This window comes from Tinamus guttatus, unplaced genomic scaffold, assembly GCF_059628265.1.
Source record: "Tinamus guttatus ecotype Peru unplaced genomic scaffold, ASM5962826v1 Tinamus_guttatus_pri_ptg000171l, whole genome shotgun sequence".
Lineage (NCBI taxonomy): Eukaryota > Metazoa > Chordata > Aves > Tinamiformes > Tinamidae > Tinamus > Tinamus guttatus.
In genome coordinates this window covers 2,902,711-2,927,770 of record NW_028288705.1, presented here as the reverse complement: position 1 = coordinate 2,927,770, position 25,060 = coordinate 2,902,711, and the positions used below count along the sequence as shown (strand labels likewise).

Genomic DNA, 25,060 nt, shown 5'->3' with positions numbered 1-25,060 from the left:
CCTGCCAAGCCCTCTGTGCACAGGAGCTGGAAACAAACGTTCCCACAAGGTCCCACAGGGTCACGAGTCTGTGCTTACGTAATGGAGAGAAAGGTGGCCCAGAGACAGAGAATGCAGAAAAAGGGGCAAATCCCGTGTAGATCTACGGCAGGGTGTGGGATAGTGAGTGGGAAGGAAGACGTTGGAGAGTCGGGGGAGTCCAGGTTAGTTGTGGGGAGAAGGCAGCTGAAGGAGGACTAAAGGGAGTCACTGGCAAGGTGTAGCACATGGTGGAAGTGTAAGGGAGAGAAGCCTCTACTGTTTCTCTTGCAGCTTCATTTTATCTTTATACACAGTGTTTTTGTTGAACCATGTCCTAATGTTCTGTTTTTAAGAAATCTGAATACTTTAGAGCATTATATGAACAGGAATAAGGCACCGTCCCTGTACATTGGGAGTGAATTCCTCATTCACTACGTATTGCTCTTCTCTCTCCCCCGTCCCACAAGCTGACCAAAAACATCATATCGTGCAATTCTGGAGTTATTTCTGGACATATAACTGGGAGTGGGAACAAGTAAGGGGACATAAGCTCTGTGGCTTCTGTATAAGCTCCATGGCTTCTACAAGACATTATTGTTTCTCCCTATGTCACCGTAGAGAGATACCCAACCATGTAGCCTAGTGTTACCGTAGGATGTAGTTCTTATTTCTAGTATTTTTCCCAACTGTTTCATTCTCTGCTGTGATTTATAAGCTTTTATGGCCTGATATCCAAGAGTCTCCATCTTGCTGCCCTGTGTGAGGTTCCTGGTCATAATGTTTGTATAAATGACAGATAATTCTATTTTACTTTGAGGTATGCTTGTGCTTTGACCATGCTTGCTCTTTTATACACCTCTCCCTCTCTATTTGCAGCTTTCTTATGCACTTGATAAGACAAAGTGAGGAGATATTTCAGGGGTCTTTAACTCTTGGAAAACTGTGAAATGCTCAATATCTGGCTGTTGTGTTGGAAATGAGCACAGGATGGTTTTGGAAGGTTTTGGCTTCTTCACTGCTGGGCAGTGTTGGATAGGCTGCCTTAACAAAAGGAGATTTGGGCATGGTATCTTTGTGTAGGTATTTGGCTGGCCACTATTTCCCACTAGACTGCTTGGGAATGAGACTTACTTTTTCACATTTACAGCAAATGCGATAAGCTTGTGTCTTGATACATTACTGGCATTATTACATTGTTTCAAAATGTTATTAAGACCTTTATCTATTAGGAATCCGTGCTGAGTGCCTTGGAGCCCTGTGGTGGAATACTAGTAAACTGTTTCTTAGAGGAATAACTGTTAATTTTCACTGATGCAATTCTAAAATGCTCTAAATAATACTGTTTTTTTTTTTGCTTGTTTTTTCTTTCATTTCCCCACGTCCCATCCCCCAGACCTGAAGGATGAGGCTTTGTCCTCCTGTTAATTTGGCAGCGAGGTTTTAATTTACTTATCACCAACTCAGTATGCAAATGCTGACAGATGTTTAACACTGAGCACTAGCAAATGCCACTACAGTTTTGCTTTTTACCACACTCAGAGGCTTAGCCTCCCAAAGCACCGAGCATTCCTGGTGCGACTTGATTTGCATGGATTGAATTTACTTAACACCTTGGAGGATTAAAGTTCTTTTTATATGGCTGTTAAAACGCACGCTCTAAAATGCTAGGCTTGCTGTTCTAGGAAGAGGAGGAGCTCTGCATAACAGTTTGAAAATGCAGCAATTCATCCCACTAAATTCCAGAGGAAAAACAGAGCCGGCCCCTCGGCCCTGGGCCAGGCCCCGGGGTTCAGCACCGGCGCCCTGGACAGCGGCGCCCGCAGCCCCCGGCGCTGGGACTGTGGGGCAGGCAACAAGGCCAAAGGGTTAATTAAAGCGCAGCGGCTCCTGCGGTGCGATCCGATCCTGTGTGGGCCAGACTTGAGAGCCTGGTATTTTATAAAATACTGCATTTTAGGGCACCTCTGCTAACGTGTGATATCAAATTAACATAATTTGATTTTATGGTGAAAATAAAATCTATGCTTAATGGTAAACACTGACCAAGTGTGGCTCGAAGGATTCTAATGTGTTTAGTGTCCTGTGCAATAGAATATTTTTAACATGACCAATTTAGAAATGAGAATGAAGTGTTTTAACATCACAGAGTTGAAACAAGTGGAAAGAAACTCCTTTTCTCTGTGTATATTTTTTCTCTGGTAGTTTTTTCTATGGTAGTTTTCTATGGTAGTTTGCAATGTTTGGATATGGCCTTTAGAATTCAGTGAACCACGTGTTTTTAAGTTAAAGGAATCACACTGAACTACTGTGTTGGAGTGAAGAGGGGATTATAGGACTTTAAAGACGTTGTTTATATACATTTTTACCATACGTCTTGAATTCCCTGTGAAGATAAGACTTGACAGAAACAGACTGAAATGTAGTTATTCAAACAAATATAGTTGAAATCTTGTTTCATTTGATTTTTTTTTCTTTTGAACTAGGCTAAAATCATGATCACTTATATTCTCCCTTTTCGTTTCTAGGCGTTGACACAAAATTGAAATTCACTCTTGAGCCATCTTTAGGTCAAAATGGTTTTCAGCAGGTAATTTATTTCATTTCTCTCTGAACTTGAAAATGGGATTCTTCTCAATAAAGACACTAGCTCTATTCAAGAGTACATTGCTCTCTTCATAATGTCTGTGTATTATTTCTGATTGCATAAAGAGATGTTCCAGTAGTATTTGGAAACTGCAGTAGGTTTTGTTTTCTAAGATAGCTCATAAATCTTTGTATTCTAGAATATTACTTTTTATTATATCCTTAATTTATTTTTTTCCTGAAAAGAGATCAAGAAATTAAACACAGAAATGTGGTCAGAAAAATGAAATGTATGTACATGTCTCAGGGGGTGTAGATTCGACCATGTTGTTACGTTGAACTAATGACATCTTTTTACCTTTTTTGAATGTTTTTGCTTTTAGTGGCACGATGCCCTCAAGGCAGTGGCCAGGTTGCCAACAGGCATACCCAAAGAATGGCGGAGAAAGGTAGGTAGTTGTGTGCTTTGAGGTGCACATCACAAGAGAGAGAGATGAACACCACAAATATTATCAGTGTTTTTAACACATATTTTGGAGTTCTAACTTGTCCTAGGGGATCTTCATAGTTAATGTTCTTCAATCACCTTATAGGGCAGCTGATGGGCCGGAGGACACATGTAAAGATGTAGTTTACACCAGTAAGGTTATTTCTGCCCGGGGCTTAGGTGAACACAATCCCCCTTTCAGCTGAAGAGCAGCTGAAAGGAGAGCATCTCTCCAGTGGAGGCTGTCATGAAGGCAAAACTCATAAATGCTCATGCTGGCAAGAGGCTTTGTAGAAACATTTGATGTGAAAAGGCAGATTGCTTAGATAGGGGAATTCAGCAGTGCTGTTGAGTGGTAGAAAGTGCCATTAATGTGAAATTACAGTGATCTGGTGTTGCAGGAAAGGGTCTAGCGGGAGACCATAAAATCTACTTCATTGCTTGCTCTAACAATACTAGATGTTCCCCAGTATTAAAAGAAGAAGAATTTGATTTTTGTAAAAATTATGAGAAACATGATCTCAGTTTTAAAATGCAGTTTTACTAAAAATATTCTCTCTATATATACTTATTAAATATATTTTGAACAGTATATTTTTATTGCTTTGGATCATTTTGGTGCTTTGGACCTTCCCAACCTATACTGTTCAGTCCATTTATAAATTGGAGGAAGGAAATGGGAGAAATATAGGGTTATCATTTTCCTCACAACATTTTTATTTTTAATCTGTGACTCCAGTGAATCATTATATCCACGCAGTAGCCCTTTTCCTCCTTTATAGTTCTCTTCCACACTCAAGTAAGTCTCTCATAGCTGCCCTTTCATTTTTGTTCCTCTAGTGCTTGAGTGGCAGATGTCTCTCTTCTCACTCGTCTTCCTCATCCTGCCCATTGCTCACACATGGTCACATAATAGAAACCAGGGAAGCAGTGTTAAGAAAAAAAATTGATGCCTTTTCACACTGTTCCCTGGTTTCCCAGTCATTTTAAGAGTACCATCAGAATGAAGTATTTGATGTGTTGGCACCATGGGTGATTTTCTGCTTTGCTGGCAGCAGAAGGGGCAGGATGACATCTGCATTGCAGCTGTGGCTCATAACATTTATATTCTGGGGCTGGCAGAAATGAAGAATCCGGTCAAACAACATCACTAGGGTGACAGTGGTGCCAAAGGCTGTTTGGAGGCAGACCCCGGCAACATTCCCACGCACATTCCCTTTGCAAAAGCCTGGGAAGGGTTGCTTAAATGCAGGGAATGTGTGATTCTGTGAGCTGGCTATATGTTCCCTCAGCAAGCATCTATCTAAGTGGGAATAGTCTGTGGGAAGTGTCTGAATGACTTTTCTCACTTGGGAGGGTTAGTGGCTAATATAAAACTTCGACCGTTTGTGCTCATGATTTCTTTCAATTTTCTGAAGAGAAAAGCCCTTCCCCACTGTTCTGTCATTGTATGATCTGTTGTGTCTAGTGTTCAGGAACTTCTCAAATGCTTAATGAAGATCCAGTCTTTAGCTTGAGTATACATATGTACATTTGTTTTGGTAATTATTGGGTAGTCAAAATGTTTGTTTTCAAAACTACCTGTAGTGCCAACAGTTTAGCAAGCCCTCTTATGAATAACTTACTCTGATCCAAGTAATTCTTTGGGGCTAACTCCAAATATTTTGTACTGGACGCCCCCTCTTCTGTAATGTTGATCAGAAGAGACCTCTGGGAGAGAGCAGCGCTACTGGGTTTGTCTTGCGGAGTTTCCGGGAGAGATGGATCCACGGCGGAGTTTGAGCAAAGCCTGGAGCTGCGTTACCATTTCACAATAGTCCTCGTGGGTTAGGAGGGCAGGCCTGGCCAGGAGGTCCTTGCAGGAGGATGGACGTCCATCTGAAGGGCCAGTGTGGATCCAGCTTCCGGCAACGGGCTCTCATGTTTGCAAGACATTCCGGGATGGACACACTTCAGTGCTGACCATTTCCCTCCCCTAGGGAGCAAGATACAGCTTTGATTATTCAGAAATTGTTTTGAATATAGTCCTCTCTACATAATTCAAGTCTAAGAGCATATCCTACATGAAGAGCTGCTGAAGTTCATCTCATTGTATGTATAAACTGCTCCTATTGAGAAATGACACATTTTGTGGGCTTGCTTCGTACCTTTCCAGGTGTGGCTGACCCTGGCTGATCAGTACCTGCACAGCATAGCCATTGACTGGGATAAAACCATGCGCTTCACCTTCAATGAAAGAAGTAATCCTGATGATGACTCCATGGGCATCCAGATAGTAAAGGTAGTCAAGTAATCTTTTAATGAAAAGTTTTTTGTTTTTTTTTTTAAGAAACAGAGTTTTGTTTTGTTTTTTTTCCTTTGCTTCTGCACTGGCAGAAATTATACTTTAATTTCCCTTGGTCCACCAAAATTATTTCTTCTGCATTTTTTTGATCCTTCTTCTGCCTTTGTCTGGTTGTCCTTTACTGAAAAACAAGCTATTACTAGAACATTTTTGACGAATTTTCTGGCGACTAAGCAGGCAGGTTCCAAAGCATTCTTCCTCTTCTCTGTATTTTATAAATAAATATAGATATTTGCTCAGGTTAAAGGTATTATAATATAGGTATTGAGCATATTTTCTGTTATTTCACAATAGTGAAACATCTCTGCCTTTGTATCTTTCTGAGCTGAGCTGATTGCCATTTCTTACTTAAGCCAGTAGTCACTTTTGGACAAGAGCTTAACAAATTTTCTCTTGTTGTGGTGCTTTCAATCTCAGCCTGTTTCCCTAGGAGAGATTGCCCATGTTCTGCAGTCATCGTACCTAGAGTGCACAGAGCAAAGCGCTTTGTGTCCCTGATTACAACAATTGTCATCTGTGCTTGGTAATTTAAGACTATAGATACTACTCATGAGATAATCAAAACTATAGTGCATGTTTTGCCTTTCACTCACAAATCTTCTAAACTCTTTGAAATGTCTTATTTTTTTTCTTTTTTTCCCCTCTGCTTTAAAGGACCTTCACCGAACTGGCTGCAGTTCCTACTGTGGCCAGGAGGCAGAGCAAGATCGAGTGGTGTTAAAGAGAGTTTTGCTGGCTTATGCCAGGTGGAATAAATCTGTTGGCTATTGTCAAGGCTTTAACATCCTAGCTGCCCTCATCCTGGAAGTGATGGAGGGCAATGAAGGGGATGCCCTGAAAGTGAGTAAATTTGTTGTTGTTTCTTTAGTTGGTGAATTTTAGAATAAACCAATGCATCAATTTGTAGACTGCCTAAAGGAGGAGGACTCAAAGGAATATGCAGGTTCGTATCTGTGAATTATTTGTTATCCTGTCCAAGCTGAAGTGGAGAGTTTGAATGTTATCACTGTTAACATTTCTATCAGTAATGAGTGGAGCTTCAGAAGAACCCCCATAGCTCCCCTAGACTGCAGAGGCAGCCGAAACCTTCCACTTCCATTGACAGCTTCAGCGAGGAAGCTAAAACATCTACTGCCTTTTAAAATTAATTGCGAGGAGAACACAAAATGTGATTTAAAATAAGAATGAATAGTTTTGAAGCTACTGTCTGGGCTACTTTATTCGTTTCAATTTTTGATTTCTTAGGCATTTTCTATTCAAATTAAAAGCTTCCTTCACAAAAAGTCCAGCTTAATACAGGACATGCCAAAGTCATGTTCAAATTTCCTTAAACAAACTCGCTCATACATGCGAGTTGGGGTCAAATTAATAAAAGATAATTGTGGCTTTTTAGAGAATGAGTTGCTTGTTTTGCCTTAGATAATGTTAAATATGCTAAATACTTAATTTCACTTAAAGGTCTTAAAATATAAAGCTTTTGGAAATAGAGTCTAGCTAGATGTCATTTAATATTTCATTCCATACAAGATATCTATAATAGTAAGAACATACTACAATATTCCTACTTTTTATCATAGAGGAAATTTTCTTTGAATGATTCTTGTTAAAAATTTTGTCAGTGTTTTCAACTCTAGATGTGTTACATTTTGTCGTAACCGTGTACTCTCCAGAAGCTCCTAAGACATATTGTGGTGGTACTGGAAATCCAATTGGTAAAGGTTTATGAACACCAACCTAATTATGGATGCCCAAGCTGTGGGCATCCATATATGCTGGGATTGCCTTGTCTTGTGGAGACAACAGGATAGCACCAGCATGCCCAGTTCTGAAGAGGTAAATCCCTGAGGGCTGTTAGCACCCTGACATAATCCTAGGGATTAGGTTGGGCCCTAAATGCCAGAATGGAACACGGCAGGTTGGGTGAGTGACCAAGCAGGGAGGCCTGAGTCTTTGTTAGTGAGGGTCAGCCTGAGGATGTGCCCAGCTTACCAATGAGCACAAACCTAGTGAAGTTATGAGAAGTAGGAAAACCACAGCTTCCATGCATAGAAGTTATCTAAACACAAATAAAAGACATTGTTGTGGGAAAAAAAATACGAAATCAATTAATAAAAAGAAAAGTGTAGAGAACGTCATGAAAAATGTATTCCGTGAAAGATGTGTATTGCAAACTGGTAAATAGATGGAACTATTCTTTTAAAAAATACAAGTCCTCCTCAGAACTCTTCAGATGCCAGTGAAGTAGATCAGAATTCAGTGTGGCAAAAAAGTTTTTTGTTCTTTGCTATTTTCTCATGTATTTGAGATTTCTGAAGCCTTTCTGAAATTTTAACAAATGCATATTGGAGACTAGCAGTGTGCAGGGTGACCACATGCAGCCACTATTTGTAGCGTAGACAAAGAGGTTGTAAAATGTAATTTTACAATATTTTATTGGGCTGGTCATATATATCATTTTCTGCATGCTTTTGTTTCAATTCTTTATTCTTAAAAGTTTCCCAGTGTCCAGTTGATCAACTGTTAGCAATGTAGTTGGACTTTCTGTGTCACTTGAAACAGATTTCTTCTTTAATTGTCTCATGTTGCTTAATTTAGCATCTTACAAAGTGACAAGATGAAGGGCAGCATACATAGTACCACATCATATTTACCAAAATGTGTTAAGAATGCTCTTTATTTTGAAGAACGGTATCTTACATTTTCCAAAAAAAAGAGATAATCTTTTCAATGACAAGTCTTCTAATTGGGACATTTTACAGCCAGACACGTGTAGTGGAACTCTGGAGCATTTCATAAACACCTATAGTGACAGAAGTTTGAAAAGTTGCCTTTGATTTGAGTAGTGATTACAATTTGGGCATTGTACACTGTGAAGCTGATTTCAGTCATTAATTGTCTATAAAGTCTGAAGAGACTGAGCTCTCTTAACTTTTGTGCCTTGATTGCTTGTGGATACCTGGATTAGCTGTGGATACTTAAAATGATGTTGCTTTTCCCAGAGCCCCGTATCCATGTAAACGGAGGTGTCAGTCATGTGTCACCACTGGGTCAAAGCTATACTTCAGTAACATAAGATTTTAGCGCCATATATAAATATTTGTGTGTGTATATATATATATGTATATATATTTTGTTGTAGTTATTCTTAGAAAATAACAGGCACTTACAGTCCTACATTTCTGTTTAATTTTCTTACAGATCATGATTTACCTAATTGATAAGGTACTTCCTGATAGCTATTTTGTCAATAATCTCCGGGCTCTCTCTGTGGATATGGCTGTTTTCCGAGATCTTTTAAGAATGAAACTTCCTGAACTGTCCCAGCACTTAGATACCCTGCAAAAAGCTGCTAACAGAGAAAGTGGAGGTAGGTTTGACACATAATGCTGTTAAATTCCTTCTTACTATTGTTTCATTTGAACACTGGTCCAAAAAAAATTATATAATAAACACTGTTCTTCTAAGTATTTACATGAACATGCAGCTTGGAATATATATTCTTAAATTGTGAAAGAAAAATGACCTGTTTCCATTATTGATGAGCATAGCAAATTGGCAGCTCTCTTATGAAAAATAAAGAGGGAGAACTTTGGTCTAAGATTTGACTGCAAACAGAATTGTGTTGACAAGGATATAAAATGTGGGGCGACGACACCGTAACAAAGCTTAGTACAGGAGCTACCTTGGAAAGATGTGTGACAGCTAGTTGGTTGTTTTAGGAAGAGTTACAAGGTTAGAGTGAGTGTGGGCTGGTTATTATTTCTTCACCTAGATGCCTAGCAATACACAGATACAAAACAACACTTCCTTACTACCTGAGAGCTGACTTTGCACTGTGCATTTCAGGTATAGTATTCCTACTACCATATCACAGTAGTAAATAAAGAACATCCTGATTGTGCCCAAACTGTTTAAGGACAAAGTGCCTTAAGAAAGCATTTGCTGCTTGAAACTGTTTTTGCAGGTGGCAGCCTCTTTGGGTCGTGGTCTCCTATCTGTCAGCTGGCACTCAGCTGCATAAATCACTCTGAGCATAACAAGAATGCAGTATTTTAGAATTTCAGGCTGAAGTAACATATCTTGTCTTAAACTATTAGCCAACTGTGTCACATTGCAGGGAAGTGAATGTGTTGCAGCAACTTTGCTAGGTTGGCAGAAGCTTAGCAAAGACAGTATATTAGGACTTTAATACAACAGATAAGACTTTAAAGGAGAGTCACCTCCTTGCAGCTAGAGACTTTTTTTTTCCCTCCATTAGATTAGTTTCTGCAGAAATGTTTGCTTGTTTGTTTTAAATAAAGCTTTTAGCTCTCAAGGCTTTGGGGAAGAAAAAGCAATCTCTCCGGTACAAAACCTTGTGCCAGTGTTTTTCTAAGGCACTAGGCCTCTCCAATACCAGTGCTGCTGCTCAGGGCTGTCTGCAGTGCAGCTAGGTGAGAGCTGCCTGGGTTCGTCGCTTCCTCCACTGCTCGTGTTCCCAGCTCCTCTCTGGACAGCTGCAACCTGAAAAGGCATGAGCAGTAACAGAAGTACTAGAATGACTGGTAGATTCAGGCCTCCAGAGCTACATCAGTTTATGCTCCTTGGAAAATAACAGTAGAATCAGAACGACTTTAAGGATTTTTCTTTCATTTTTTTCCTTTCAGGAGGCTATGAACCCCCACTTACAAATGTCTTCACAATGCAGTGGTTCCTGACTCTCTTTGCCACTTGCCTGCCTAACCACACGGTCCTGAAGATCTGGGATTCTGTGTTCTTTGAAGGCTCTGAAATTATTCTGAGAGTAGCCCTGGCTATCTGGGCAAAGTTGGGAGAGTAAGTGATGATTTTTTATCTGATTTTCTTTTTAATATGAGCAAAGTATATAACATATATATTGTTCTGAATAACATGGTTTTAGTTCTAAACAAGATCTGGTCTTTCAAGAGAATACTTTTGCTTTGAAAAGTCTACATGAAGTGTCTCTGTGTCTTCTTCAAAAACGTGTGCTGGAGAACATCATCATGACTGCAGAAAGATCGGCTTGGTGATGAGTGAACCCTTCCTGCAGCAGATGTCTCCAGTTATTTGTGCTCTTTGTGTATAATGACTTCATGCTATGCGGAAATATTGTTTGGAATTTCAAGTACAGAGGAAACTGAGGGAGACTGTAAATACTCTATGGAAAGAAATACAGAGACTTGAGGGTGACAGGCTGGCTTAATTTAGGTGCCTGAAATTGGGAATATTATTTCCCTCATTTTTGCCTTCCAAGGAGAGGAACTTAAGGGTGTGAACCCAATGGCCCTACCCAAGAAAAGAGTTCTTATTAACAGGATGATTTAGTATTACATGGTTATTTTCTAGTAACTCCAGTTAACGAGTTTTCTCTGCTTCTAAGCACATTCTACCCAACTTTTTCTTAAAATCTTTTATGGATTTAGACACCTGCCACATAGGACAAAACGCAGAGGATCATTACTCCTTCATAACCACCTCTGTTGTCATAGCAGATATTTACTGTCCAAAGAGAATGGGCAGCCTTCCTGGAGAAATGAGGGTTTTGTCACTTCAGTGGAAAATGTGGGTTCTTACAGGCCAAGCACTTGCTAGTTCAGCTAGATCAGTTACTTCAGATGAAATGAGCAGCTATATCATTTATTTTTCCTTGTGACATCTACCAGTACTCACTTCCCTTCTTTTCCTGAGAGTGAACCCCTGGAGGCTGCATTCAGCTCTCTCCTTGAAGGTTTCTTTCCTTTTCCTTTTCCTTTTCCTTTTCCTTTTCCTTTTCCTTTTCCTTTTCCTTTTCCTTTTCCTTTTCCTTTTCCTTTTCCTTTTCCTTTTCCTTTTCCTTTTCCTTTCAGAGTAAAATAGCAGCACAGGCCAGTAACATTTTGTGATTCATTTAGTGTGTTTCATTTTTAATCTGAAGAATGATAATTAGAGTAATAATTGCCTAAGACCTCTAACTGTTAATTTCATGAGTTAAACTTGCATGGATCATTCCCATTAGGATTAAGCTACATGTAGTCCCATTGTACTTTGTACTCTACCTCTAGATAAAAGTTGCTAGTGCACTGACTCTCTGTGCACTTATAAGCAGCAATTACAAATGTTTCAACTCATAACATGATAAAAAAAAAGTCACTGCGTTGAAGAATTTACTGTTAACTCTAATCAAGGCAAAAATAAAGCATGTGGATTATAAAAATTGGAAGTGTCAAGGTGGGGAAATCATCTGCAAGAATAAGACCAAGTGAGCAAGTTAATCACACTTCACACCAAACTTGTGCTTGATGTGACTTCAGGACAGATATGGGGGCACTCAACAGAAATCAGCAGTGGTGTGATAACCAGAGATGCAGAAAAAGGTCATAAAAACCAAACAACTGAACTTCAGTAAGTTTATGATTAATGTTATCACATGAGATGAGGAAGTCAAAGAAGATTGGCCCCATGTTTTGGCTAGAAGGAGCTTGTGATTTGGTTTATTTCTCCTCAGCTAAATGCTGTCGTCGTAAAAGGGAGATTTAGAGAAGTGAAACAAGAGACAATGATCAGAGTGTCGCAATTGTCATACTTTTCATAAATATTTTTCTAGACATGCAGATGGGACGAGAAGTGCTTTCTTGAAATGTGAGAGGCTCTGTTATGCTTGTGTTCTGAGGGAAAGAGACGTAAGGAAAGACCGAGTTAAAAACAAGGGCATCGGGAAAGTAATATGTGAATTCATGAGATATGGAAGATATTAAGGAAGATAGCCAGTAAGTTTCTGTGATAATTGGCTACACAGCCATTCTTTTATTTTTACTGCCAAATCATTCTTTTAGCTAAGTTATGTTAAGATTTCAGTGGTAGCTCCGGTTCAGTATTGGTTTCCTATTGTCGATTCTTAAGGTAGATCAGGAGATCAAGTTGTGTCTTCTGATCCTTCAGGAAAAAGGCAATGTGCTCTCTTGGTCATTCCAGCAGCTGTACTTTAAAAGAAGGAGGCTATTCCAAGGAAACCCAACTGTTACACAGGCTGGTGTCACCTGGGAAATGAAACTTGGATCAACTGAAAGGGCCATGTTCCCTGGATGGAGATGGCCTCAAGTTAGTCCATGTTGAGCCTGGCCGTGGCAGAGAAATCCCGTTCTGCTGCCTACAGTCGTTCAACTGAAAATCACGGTCATCTTTTCTTAGTTAGGCAAACTCAGGACACTTTCTCACAAATGCTGTGTGCCAAAGGCCATGAAAAAATCCGTGTCCACTTTTACACCTTTTTGGATTTTGTTGTTGTTCTACTTTTTTTTTCATCTTAGATACCGTGACAGAATGTCCTGTTGCCTTGACCACTGCTCTCTTAATCAACAAAAAAGCGATTTTAGAGCTCCTTTTTGAAACACTTGTTAGTGTGATGCCTCTTTTTAGGATGAACTCCCAAGGAGAAATGCAATTTACTTCTCTATCCTGTATTTTTGTTTTTCTCAAGTCAGCTTGCTAGACTTAGATTTTAGACCAAAAGCTACTGGCAAAATGGGTCTCAAGCCTCATCTTACAGACATAGATGTTTCATTTTTTAAATGCTTGAGATAAAGCTTAGATGAATAATAGATCGTTCCATAAATTTTACTCAAAACAGTGATTTAGAACAGAGTGATTCTTGAACTATGATTTTTTTTTCCAACTGAAGATCCTTCCTAGTAGATCTTTCTAGTGCTATCAGAGATAGATTTCCTGCCAAGGAATGTATGCTCCTTTTCTTTAAGGATATTTTTTAGGAAGGAAAAAAATAACTTGTGTATAGTTCTAAGACACCCAAGCCACATTAAAAGAGTATGGATTACTTGGCAATAAATTGGGAAAAAAAATAAAGTTATGCTTCTTTTTAAAGCTATAAACTTCTAAACCACAGGATGAGGATGATAATATTTATTTTCCTCTTGAAGATGCTCTAAAGATAAATTAATATTTGCAAATGTTATTGGTATCTTTGAGTGGAAGTTGTTGTAAGTGCAAAGAACTGATTAATTTTAGCTAATCAGTAACCACTCTTCTTTGTTTCCTCGTCTCCAGCTATAAATTATATTTTCTTTGAAGGTCAGACAAGGGTTCTCAGCAAAACTGGTGGGAATAAGATTAATTCTTATTTGGAGAGGTCTGGAGAAGGGCCTTGAAAGTTCAAAGCTTTTCTAATTGGATCAGGCCAGTGCATCCTTTAATCAAGCTATTGCAGAGTAGCTTGTAACATATGTAGCTAAGCTGACCAATTTGTAGGTGTATATGTGTGAAAGAATAGTATTATTTTTTGCATGGCTTTGTGAGATATTACAATATTAATTTGACAAGAGGCACTTAACTGCACCAAATCCTACGCAATGACACAAGTTAGTAAAGTTCAAATTCATTCCCAGTATTTCTGAGGGGATGGATTTCTGCTCTGGCCAGCATCACACTTAATTGGCTTAGAAGTAAAACTAAATTTTTCCCTTCATGGGAGAGGATGTTATTGACGGACCTAAGGTACATCCAACAGCTGCTCAAAAAGGCATCTTAGTCATTCTTCTCTTCCTTTAGGTGACACTTTGTGTTTGATTTTATGTTTTCAGAAACTTAAAGAAAAGTAAAAATTGGAGACAAATTGGAAGTAGTGTTCATAGGCATGCAGCATATGGCAGTTTTCTGCACTGCATGAGCACAATTACAGTTATATATATATATATATATATAATATATATAGTGTATATGTATATTGTGTATTGTGTGTGTGTATATATACACACAATTTTATATATATGTGTATATACATATATATATGTACACACACACACACACACACATTAACTTTCTCCACTGGAATGTTTCCCGGACAAACAACGTTTTCCTGTTTGGCCAACAGGCAGCTCAGCCAGTGCATTCAGCTTTCCCTGGTGTTAGCAGGAGGCAGCATTTATCAGTTTCCAAGCTGTAGAACTGAAAGGAGCCCAATGAAGAGCCTGTCCTTACATGCACGGATCCTTTGTCATGGGCAGTCAGGCCAGAAAATTGGACTCAGTCCATTCTTTCACTGCACCAGTATTTCCAATGAGAGGTGCATGATTTTGTTATTTGAAGGTGTGGGGAGGATTGCAGTGAGCTTAAACTGACCAATGGAAGTGTGTATTTTATGACTGTAGAAAATTTAGTTTGAGTTTGGAAGTGTGTAATAGTATGTAAGAATAAAACAAAAGTCCAACGTATATTTTGATGTAGGCAGATCGAGTGTTGTGAAACTGCAGATGAGTTTTACAGCGCCATGGGCAAGCTGACCCAGGAGATGCTAGAAGACAGTCTGATTGACAGCAATGAGCTCATGCAGGTGAGTAAACATGATACAGATACTGTTTGTGTGATCACTGCATTCTTTGTGTACTGATCTGTAGAGAATTACACTTTTTATTTAGGTACTTCAGAAACCTAAACTCTCCCAAGAATTAAAAATAAGGTAACTGGGTTAAAATAACATGCCGGGCAACAAATAAATGACCTGCAGTTAAAGCTAAAATCTTATACATTAAGCATAGAAAACTACTAGGCTCCGTCTGATAAAAATCGCTTGTCATTCTGACAGCTCAAAGTTTGTTTTGATATAATGGCCAACTGGTGTTCTTTACAAAACGACTAGTAAGAGATTCTACATCTTATTTTTGGCATGTTCTTTTGTTTTGTTTTGCCTTTTTTTGCCAGTTATTCATTACAGGGTGTCCTTTTTGTTCTGCAATCACTCTGGGAGACTGGAGTTTATCAATTGAAAAGGGAAAAAAGCCTCTTCATGAGTTAAAAAATAAAAAAAGGGGCCATGAACAGTCGTCAGTGGACTATAAACAAAGGCATTTGTAGATAATTGTATTCAGTGGATTCTTAAAGCTTACGTCATTGCACAAGAACAAAGATTAGATTGTTCTGGGAAAAGGGCCTTTCAGTGCTGCAGACACAATCTTATTGATTTGCACATGCATTTTCTTCTAGTATCCTTGAGAAGTTGTCTACTTAGGTGATTAGTGAAGGCTTCATGACACACTCCCAGGACTCTGTTTTCCATGAGTTAGAGTATGATGATTAATTGGGTGCAAGTATCAGAGCAAATAATTGACCTGAAATTTCTTACCTGGCTTAGTCTGGGAACATGAAATCGTATGCATCGTTTACAGCAGTTGGCCAATGACTCTTGTTACTGTACACAGTATATCCATTACTGGAAGCTGTATATGTTGGCTGCCTGGGATTATACACATCCAGAGGCCTGTGAAGTACTGCCCTGAAGTAAAAGATCACCCCATGGTTTTTAAGTGGATGTTATGGTTCCTCCCAAGACAGTTTGGAGACTCAAGGAGTGTGAGGAGGGCAGCACGGGCTAATGCCTTCTCCTGTGTATCATTGCTCTGTGCTGGATTTCTTTCTTCCTTGCTATGTGTAGTGGAAGGTATATCATAGGTAGCTCACAGACTGCAGGGCTGGAAGGATTCTTTCTTAACTGTTATGGTTATTATAATATGAATATGTTGAATTAGCAGCTTCAGGTGAGAAGCACTTTGTGCAAAGTACAGGCATATTTACGCTGTAGGTGTGAATTGTGTGATGCCTGCAGCAGTGCCAGGTAGGATGCTGTTGTCCCGGGGACGGAGGTGGCACGGGAGGTACCAGGGGTTTTGCCAAGCGTGGCTGTTCCCCGCGTGCCTGCCCAGCGGCAGAAGGCAGCCCTGGCGAGGCCGCGGGGCAGAGGCGGCAGCCCTGGCGAGGCCGCGGGGCAGAGGCGGCAGCCCCGGCTCCGCTCGCCGCTCGCCCTGGCTCCCGGCGCCCTCCTGGGGAGGAGGCGGCACCGCGGCGCCTGGCGGGCGAGCGGAATCCCGAACCGTGCGCGGGCTGCGGTCCGGCCGCTCGCGCCGTGCACTGCGGGGCAAAATGGAGAAGATGAACGAGTGCGTTAACGAAGGGCGCCAGGCTGCTCAAAAGCGTCATTTTATATACTACTTAAAAGCTTTTCCAGAGGAATCAGCCAGAGATTAAGGTTTAGGCTACTTTGCTTTCAAAACCTTCATTGGTTTTCCAAAATCAGAGCAGTGTCTCGTAACTGTTTATTTTTTCCCAGGATGGCTCAGTTGTGTAAAAGGGCTAATAGCCTAGCTGGGCTTTCCCACCCGTACCAGGGAGGTCTGTTGGTGGCGGTCACCTCACCTCACTTCTCAAGACTTGCATGACAGCAACATTCGCACCTGGGCCACCTGTGTCCTCACTTAAGCCAGTGAACAATTATGGGCACTTCTAGCACCCCAGGAAACAAACTGCTCTAAAAGGCCTGTTTATTTAGGTAGGAGATAGAGGCGGGCATGGCTGATGCCTCGGGAGCAAGTGCTGGCAGCACAGACGATGCCAAAGCTGGATCAGAGGAAGCCTTGCCTGCGTTCCCTTTGCTGCCTTGCATGCTTGCTACAGGTGTGGCGTTTGAAGACTCTTCTCCTCCATATAGATGGTGCATGTACCTGGAATGGAGGGCTTAAAGCTTCTGCAAGGCTGGCCCTCAAGTGGCGAAAGGTCCTTTTAGTTGTGCTGTGGGGAGCACGGAAGGATTTGAGGAGCAAACAAGGCTGCCACTTTTTCAGATTAAAGAATTTGGGTCAACAAGGCTAAGTGCTGCACACTCAAGATGTTAGGCCAGGTGTGTAGTCAGGACTAGAAGCTAAACAAGCATGGTATTCAGGAAGGTCATTTTATTGGCATGTTAATAAACCCCTTTAGCTCTAACATGGAGAGAGAGGGCTGCATGCCAGGTGCCAGGCGGTGCTCTCGACACTGTGTGCTGGTTTACGAGCAGTGCACACTGGCCTCCCTTCTCACAAAGGGAGCATTTCCATAAGCAGCTAAATTAATTCAGTTTGTATACCTAAAAACATTCCAGCGTGGAGGAGATGAGAAGAAAACAGGAAAAGGAGAGGAATCCCTGCGTGTTTACTGTGGTAGAGGTGACTGAGGATTAGTCCCTCTCTGTTATCGTAACATTTCCAGACTATCTCATGTAGACACTATTATTCTGATTTGAGTGTATTTAAATTTTTTTGGAGGGGAAGGGGGGCTGTTTTGTTTGTTTTCTGTTTTCACCAGGGAAAGCAAAAGAGATAGAAAAGCCTTCACCCAGTGTGCGACTGCTCTTGAGGGAAGTGTTTGGGAGCTATCTGGAAAAGCAAAATCACTCAGCCTCTTTTGGAAGTCACCGCCCATGGCCTTTGTAGAGTGTTCTTCTGAGGGCTGAGGTGGCTTTGCATTTTCAGAGCAAGGCAGAAGATTGACCAAAACAAACCCTATTTACTCAAGGTCAGAAGAGATTTTTTTTTTAAATGTTTCTAGAATCTGCCCATTATGGCCATAATAAACTAATGAGTTTGGTTGCATCAAGATTATTACTTGTAGGCATATCTCACTAGCAGAGTTTCAGCAAAATTAACTAAATGGTATCCAAAGACACATGCAAACTAGGAACAAGATGGTTAAACTTTGAAACATTGCTGAAAGGAGGAAATCAGAGGTGTCAATTGTTACAATTTTTGGATTTTCAGCGGAACTTACATCAAGATAGAGTGGGTTTTGTTTGTGTTTGGGTTTTTTTTCTTTTTTGTGTGGGTCTCTTAGCCAGTTGGCTTTAGCTTAATCTGATAACAAGCAATTAAGTTAAAAGTGGGTACATTAAATGGAAGAAATTGCCCAAGATCTGGAAAAGACACAGATAGGCGACACACAAAAGCTGAAAGCATAATCTAAACCAGTAGGTGCAAGGAGTAAAGACAAGGCTCCAGCCTGACTGCTTCACATAAAGGATAACCAGCATATGGAACAAGTTACCTGAAAAAAGGCTGTTGACATAAAGAGTAGAAATAAATTCCAGACACACCTCTGCTCCACGAAGAGGGAAATATGAGAGACATACGGCAAAGAAACAGGAAAGTGTGATGGAGATCAAACCAGCAGGCAGACATGTTGGGCCGGAGGTAGGTCTTTCCTCCAGATCATAAAATTCCCTGGTCTGGTAAACTGCCAGGATCTCACTGTTCAGGCCCCAGAGAATATTTGTCTTTCACAGTAGCGCTGTAGTTTCATGAAGTGGCAAAGCTTCGGTGCATATTCTGGGCTTCCAAAGGCATTTTCTTTACCTTAGGCTCTGCTCATACCCCAAGGTATAAAAGCTTTTTCTTGCAGATTTCTACTCAGCTGCACTATTGCCCGGTGCCTGATCCCACCAGGGCATGTTCCTCCTGCATTGCATCCGAGAAGCATTTCTGTCGTCCTCCTCGCAGGAAGGGTCCAGCACTTACTCCGTTTTTGTGCTTTTCTTAGTGCACTTACTCCAGACAAGGCATTTCCCATGAATGGATTATGTAGAAATCGTTCAGAATTCCCTTTCATCTTAATTGAGACCATTTGCCTTCAAATGAAAACGCCACTGGCTTTACAGCACAAGAAGAATGTACAAGCCAAGATTTCCTGTCACAACTAATGAGATTTTTTTTAAGTTGCTGTCTTTCAGAAGACGTTTAATTTTCAAAATAGAGGAAAAGCTATGATTTTCAAAGAAGCACTGAGAAGCTGTTACTTTTTGGTATCAAGACTCCAAATGAATTGTGTGCCAATTGTTTGAATGCCCTGAATAATTTTAAATGTGGAAACAGGAAGGGAAAGAAAAGTCTAGTAAATTTGTGAGAAAAAAATTCATTGCACTAGTATTGCAATGAACATGATGTGTCTTTATGCGGGTCAGCTGATGATGTACAAGATTTTTACATTTTTTACAGAAAAATATTGCTAAAGTAAATCCATTTGCAACTATTTGTCTGCTTTATCCCCGGGTCTTGGAATAAAATGTATTAAAGCCTCTTTTTATAGTGTTGTTTACATTCTGAGGACTGCTTTGTTGAATGCAGAATATGGCAGAACAGTTTATTTGTTTATCACAGAAGTCTTTTATTTATATATTGCTTATTACATATATTAAAAATATATATAATAAATGGGTATAAATAAATTTAACTGTGAAAATAAAAAAGTTAGCTTTTTGAAGTCCTTCCTGTTTGACTGTAACTTTTGTGCTGAGAAAGTGATTTCTATCACACAAACTCCTGGGGCTCAGCTGGGATAATGATACTGGTTTACATGGACCAGTAACAGTCTGCGTCAGGTGATGATCTGCTCCGTCCTGTTTGTGCTAGTGTCAGTGTCTTGTTGAGTGCTTGGGCAGAAAAGTGGATCTTCCAGGAGAAGAAAAACTCAATAATAAATTTATGTAAGTGAAATAATAAATTTATGTAAGTGAAATCGTAACTGGGGAAAGAGTTTTTGCAAAGCGCTAGCAAGAAGTGGATTGAAAATTATTGCTTAATAAATGCAGTAGTTGAAAAAGACCTTATGTTCTTATGTTGGATAAAATGAACAATTTTGTAAGGTTCCTCATTTCCATAAACAATGTAATTTTCCGATTATCCTCTTTCCACCTGAGGCTTTCTCAGACATAAAGGATATTTCACAGGCACAAGCTCCTGTGCTACCTCTCATGTCATCATGTGTTTTTTATTCTGAGCCAAGTCTTCTTCTAGTGAGTCATTTTTTATTTTTCCTACAGGAAATATTGATTGCATCAGAAAATATAGGCCATTTATATTTTTTTACAGCACATGAGAATGTGCAGCCTTTAGTCTCATAGCTATGAAAATCTGTACAGGGGGATCTTTTTTTGTGGGTCTGTTGGTTAAAAGGACAATTTTAAAATCTGCATTTCTTTTTTTTCCTAGACTGTTTACTCCATGGCCCAGTTTCCCTTCCCACAGCTGGCAGAATTACGGGAGAAATACACGTACAACATTACTCCTTTCCCTGCTGCAGTAAAATCAACTTCCCTTTCAGGGTAAGTTTGGACCGCGCTGCTTATGGCATATGGGGTCACTGTTTATCTTTAGGTAGATATTGACAGGTGGCATCTTCCCTTATACAGCCTTGAAGAAGATGAAGATGTTTGCTAGTGATCATATATAATAATGTCTTTCTTTCCTATCTCCCTTATGTTCTCATCTGATAGGAGGCTTGGCAAAATCAGAGACAGTGATGAGGAGAATGACCCAGATGATGAAGACTCTATTGCCAATGCAATTGGTTGTCTTGGACCATTAAGTGGGTTTTTGATACCAGAGCTCCAGAAGTACCAGAAACAGATCAAAGGTAGTGGTGCCTCAACTGATCGTGAAGAATCTTAAATCTGCATGCTAAATCTGCATGGCCTTGCAGAATCATCTGTAGCTTCAACTGTGAAAGCTGCTATGAAAGTTGTGTTTTAAATTCACACAGAGATTACAGTAGATGTCAAAAGGCTGGCTCTGCAGTCTGTGAAGATGCCTTCTAAGCAAAGCTTGAAGGCTTTATATGTTCAGTAAATGGGGTAGCTACTTTAAAAGACCAACCCCAGTGTTCCCCACTTACACAAAAGAAGCAAGCATATATTAAAAAAAAAATCTATCCTGATGCTAATTTCGAAGAGAGCTATTGAGTAGTCAGCATCTTCTGAGGAGTGAAAATTGGAAAAATATTCTAGACCTTTATTAGTATACAGGTCAATACAGTTGGAACCTGTGAGTGATGAAACAGCAGCTGAATTCTGCAGGTCACTTCACATTCCTTCTGGCTAAACCTTCCAAGAATTGTATGTTTTGGATGTGTCAAATTTCATTTAAAGAAAATCGTGTATGGTGACAAAATGTTACCTTTTTTTTTCACATGCCTTAGTATTGAAAGAAAATTTCTCACGTAATTGTACATTCAACTATGTGAGCCCTGTAAGTAAAATTCTCATACCTTTGAGGAAAGTAGGTGATTTGTAACTCGCATCAGTGTCTGTGAAACAGTGACTTCGGAGACTGATCTTATGATACCCTGGAGGAGGATTCCTACAAAACAGCTTCTCACAGGTGCAGCTTTCAGCTTTCTTTATTACTTTACTGAAGACGAGGCAGAGAGAGGCTCACAGGAAAAGACAGACTGAGATTTCTCTCCCAGGGGCTGGTGACCTGCTTGTTTTCAGTGCTGCCTAGTGCGGGGGCAGCACTGTTCACTGGCTCCGCAGAGGCACTGCCTGAAGCAGAATGGCTCTAGTTAGGAAGAGGCTGCTACCTGGCTGTGCATCACCACTCCCGTGACTTGGTTCTGAGGAGACCTCAGCGCTGGATTTTCTTCCTCTCTTCTTGGAGTTGTGGTGTTTGCGTTCCCCAAGTCCCTATCTGCCCCTTCACGCTGGCACTTAGAGCCTCAAGCTGATCGTGCGACCTGAGCCAAAGGCAAAGACACATCCCTAACAAAGACACCCCTTGTGCGCCGGCTGGACGGCGCAGCAGGGGCAGCTGTGGGAATAACCGCGGCGCTTCTGCCGCTCTGCGGCTGCTCGAGGAGAGAGGCCTCCTCCCCAGGCCTCCTCCCCAGGTTAATTGGTTTTTACTCTTTTAAAAATATTTCCACAATTGTATTATTTTAGAGATATGATACTTTTTTTAAAATTATAGCAGCTGTGTTAAATGAAAGCAGTTGATTTCATTAAATCAATCAATCAATCAATCATAGGTAAATAAAGACTATAGGTATATGCTTGCAGGTCTTCTGAGGAACTCTTGACTGTGCTGATATATTCCTCATCTTCTCTTTATTCCTACTCTGTGCAGATCAGAATGAAGAACAAAGTCTGGGCTCCAGCAACATCGCAGAACTAAGTCCAGGAGCAATAGACTCTTGCCGAAGTGAATATCATGCTGCTTTTAACAGCATGATGATGGAGCGTATGACCACTGACATAAATGCACTGAAGAAGCAATATTCCAGGATAAAGAAGAAGCAGCAGCAGCAGGTTCACCATGTGTACATCAGAGCAGGTAACATACTGAAACAAACTTTACTTATTGATTTACAAGCTGGCATAATAGGAGGCAAGTCAAATAATATTCTTTTACATTTAACCAAATAGAGGAAACAAAAGAGGATACAGTATATAATATATTTGTAATGAAGTGGATGTGCCAGTTCATACACACAAATTGTAAATGAGAAGATGATGGTTTTGTTCTTCTTTTGTCAGGATCTGAAGATGATGACCCTGGGATCTCTTTGGGTCCCAGGGACCAACTGAACAATGGTATTTAAAGGTGTCTTTGCTGTCTGGGTGCATTTTGTTTATCTTTGTGATTTAAGAAATTAAATCTTTGGCATTCTTGGAGTTGACATAGTGGTGCACTGTAAAAAGTGAAGTGAGACGCTTCCGATGGAGAGTGGGTGGCTGGTGCATATCAGCCTAACTTCCCGGAGGTCCCCAGCGCGGGGCAGATCAGGGAGGTGGCTTGATCGGTCTGTTGCAGTTCATAGTCTGTCTAGTTCAAGCAACATTGATATGAGAATGTAGCTGGAGATTAGTCTGTTATTTAGCCTGCTTCAAGCTACGTTACGTCTATTTTCACAATTGACAAACCAGAGAGCACCAGGGTAGGCGTGAGCAGAGGACCTGTATGCAGGCTGCACACAGTACACCCACTTAGGGGCCTTCTTACCAAGCCAGCATTGAACCCTGCAGGTGGATCTCTTCACTGTAAAGAAGTTTATTCCTCTCCTAGATTTGATAAGCCCATCCTACCTGGGGCATTTGAGTCCATACAGCTGCAACTTTGCATGACCACTAAGCTCATTTATATCAAGCAAGGTGTCTGCTTTGGACAAAGGCAGTAGCCATGCTGAAACAGTGCAAACAGATGTTGACTCCCAAGGATTGCTAAAAAATGTCTTTCTAATTTACTAATCATTAATGGCCAGGTTTGTGGTTTAATCAAACTGATACCTAATACTGAGTCGGGGCTCCAGTTTAATCAGAGTACCTACTAGAAATGAGTTGCTGTGTTTTCATCCACTAAAAATATACTGGCTCATTTTTCAGTCATATAGGCCTCGTGGAGAGGCTTATTTGGCTGACATCATGTAAGGACTGAATGGCTTCTTACAGTTGGAAGAGAAATGAAAAGAGTGGGGGAAAATCAGAGACTAATATTCATATTAAACTTTCAGTTTATATAGCAAAAAATAGCATTAAGAGCAAAAAATTTGTGCAAGACTCTACCCAATGAAGGGATTGTGTTGTGGACGTGCAATTGTTTTCTGTGACTACCCAGTTTTCTGTAGTTCCCATTCTTGCAGTTCTAAAAAATACAGAGCTGTTTCTTGATGCCCATTATTTTCATAGAATATCTGGTGCAAGACTTACCCATAGGTAAGAAGCAGGTATCATGCAAGTTTTGGCTTTCTGTTTGACTCCAAGATGTAAGAGAAATTCAGTCATCTTACTAGAGTCAGTCCTACGGACTCTGCTATACCTCAAGAAAGGCATCAAAATTGTCTCTGGTGGTAGATTCTTAGGACAGTAATTTGTTTTGATCTTTAACAACCCTGTGTTTCTTTTAAACACTTTCTTTCAGACAAAGGACCAGTTACCAGCCTTCTCCCTTCTCAGGTAAACTATTCCCCGGTGATAAACCACCTCCTTTTAGGCAAGAAGATGAAGTCCAATAACAGGTCTCTCAAGAATGCCGTCATTCACATCCCAAGCCACGCGACAGGGAAAATGTCCCCTATTCCCCAGGAAGATCTGAAGGCAAAGCTCAACTCGCCGTGGCGCACCCACATACGAGTTCATCGGAAGAACATTGCCAGGGCCAAAGGCCAGCTGGGCTATGGGGACACCATTGGACTCATAGATGAGCAGAGTGAGAGCTGTAAAACCAACAGCCCTGGGGCAAAGGAGGCGACTTCTGCACATCCCGATCTAGGAGAAAGAGGAGGTGGTGGTTTGGATGAGAGGACTCCCCAGGAAGCCGACGGGCAGTCTGCTCAGCCCGTCTCTGAGGACCCCGGCACAGACGTGTCCGTGGTTCAGCTGAAACTGGAGGCGCTGGACCTCACCTCGGACACCAAAGCTGGTGCTGGGTCCACATCCACTCCATCCTGCCAGGCACGTTTATCTGAATCCTCTGCTGCATCCAGCGACGGCGCAAACCTGAGTAAATCTCCTCAGCCCAGTACCCCCAAGCCACAGGTCTTCAACCCTTTTCCCAGTGTCAAGCCGCTCCGAAAGTCAGCCACGGCCAGGAATTTAGGGCTCTACGGCCCCACGGAGAGAACGCCAACCGTGCACTTCCCACAGATGAGTAAGAGCTTCAGCAGGTCTGTCAGTGGCAACAGTGGGACCAGGAAACGGTGACCTACCACCTCCCACTTCCTCTTTCTGACAGCAACAAGAAAGAAAAGGGGGTTTTGTTTGTTGATTAGTTGGTTTTTTTCATGTGTGCGTATGTGTGTCCCAAAGAGTTTCCACACTCAAAAGTAATGGAGACAGAAGTGGTTACCAGATGTACAAATAGGTGTCTTTGAAAGTTGTGCTCCTGTGTAGCATGGGATAGATCAGAGAGGATGCACTCTGGCAGCCTAGTGTAGATTGTGATGGTTCTGTGGTAAAATAAACATTGGTTTAAAGTGTGAAACATACTGTTCCTTCAAATCTAATGCAGATGTAAAATTGCCAGCTGCCTTTAACCCTTCAGCCCCCATGTCTCTGTCAGAGCTCT

At 40.8% G+C, this 25,060-nt stretch overlaps 1 protein-coding gene across 4 annotated transcripts in view; it reads left to right on the top strand.

Annotated features, from left to right (window-relative positions):
* TBC1D30 (TBC1 domain family member 30) overlaps positions 1 to 24,745 on the top strand; it is a 47,506-nt gene extending 22,761 nt beyond the window's left edge. For 2 of the 4 annotated variants that reach the window (XM_088522984.1, XM_088522985.1), the window contains 12 exons: positions 2,547 to 2,608; positions 2,988 to 3,053; positions 5,247 to 5,372; positions 6,090 to 6,275; positions 8,634 to 8,802; positions 10,082 to 10,250; positions 14,652 to 14,757; positions 20,213 to 20,325; positions 20,497 to 20,636; positions 22,124 to 22,330; positions 22,534 to 22,590; positions 23,915 to 24,745. In XM_088522984.1, the coding sequence (XP_088379110.1) occupies positions 2,547 to 2,608; positions 2,988 to 3,053; positions 5,247 to 5,372; positions 6,090 to 6,275; positions 8,634 to 8,802; positions 10,082 to 10,250; positions 14,652 to 14,757; positions 20,213 to 20,325; positions 20,497 to 20,636; positions 22,124 to 22,330; positions 22,534 to 22,590; positions 23,915 to 24,696 (2,183 nt within the window). In that variant the 3' untranslated portion in view covers positions 24,697 to 24,745. The remainder of the gene's footprint in view (positions 1 to 2,546; positions 2,609 to 2,987; positions 3,054 to 5,246; positions 5,373 to 6,089; positions 6,276 to 8,633; positions 8,803 to 10,081; positions 10,251 to 14,651; positions 14,758 to 20,212; positions 20,326 to 20,496; positions 20,637 to 22,123; positions 22,331 to 22,533; positions 22,591 to 23,914) is intronic. The other 2 variants (XM_088522986.1, XM_088522987.1) reach the window with 1 other exon arrangement.
* Positions 24,746 to 25,060: the final 315 nt, after the last annotated feature.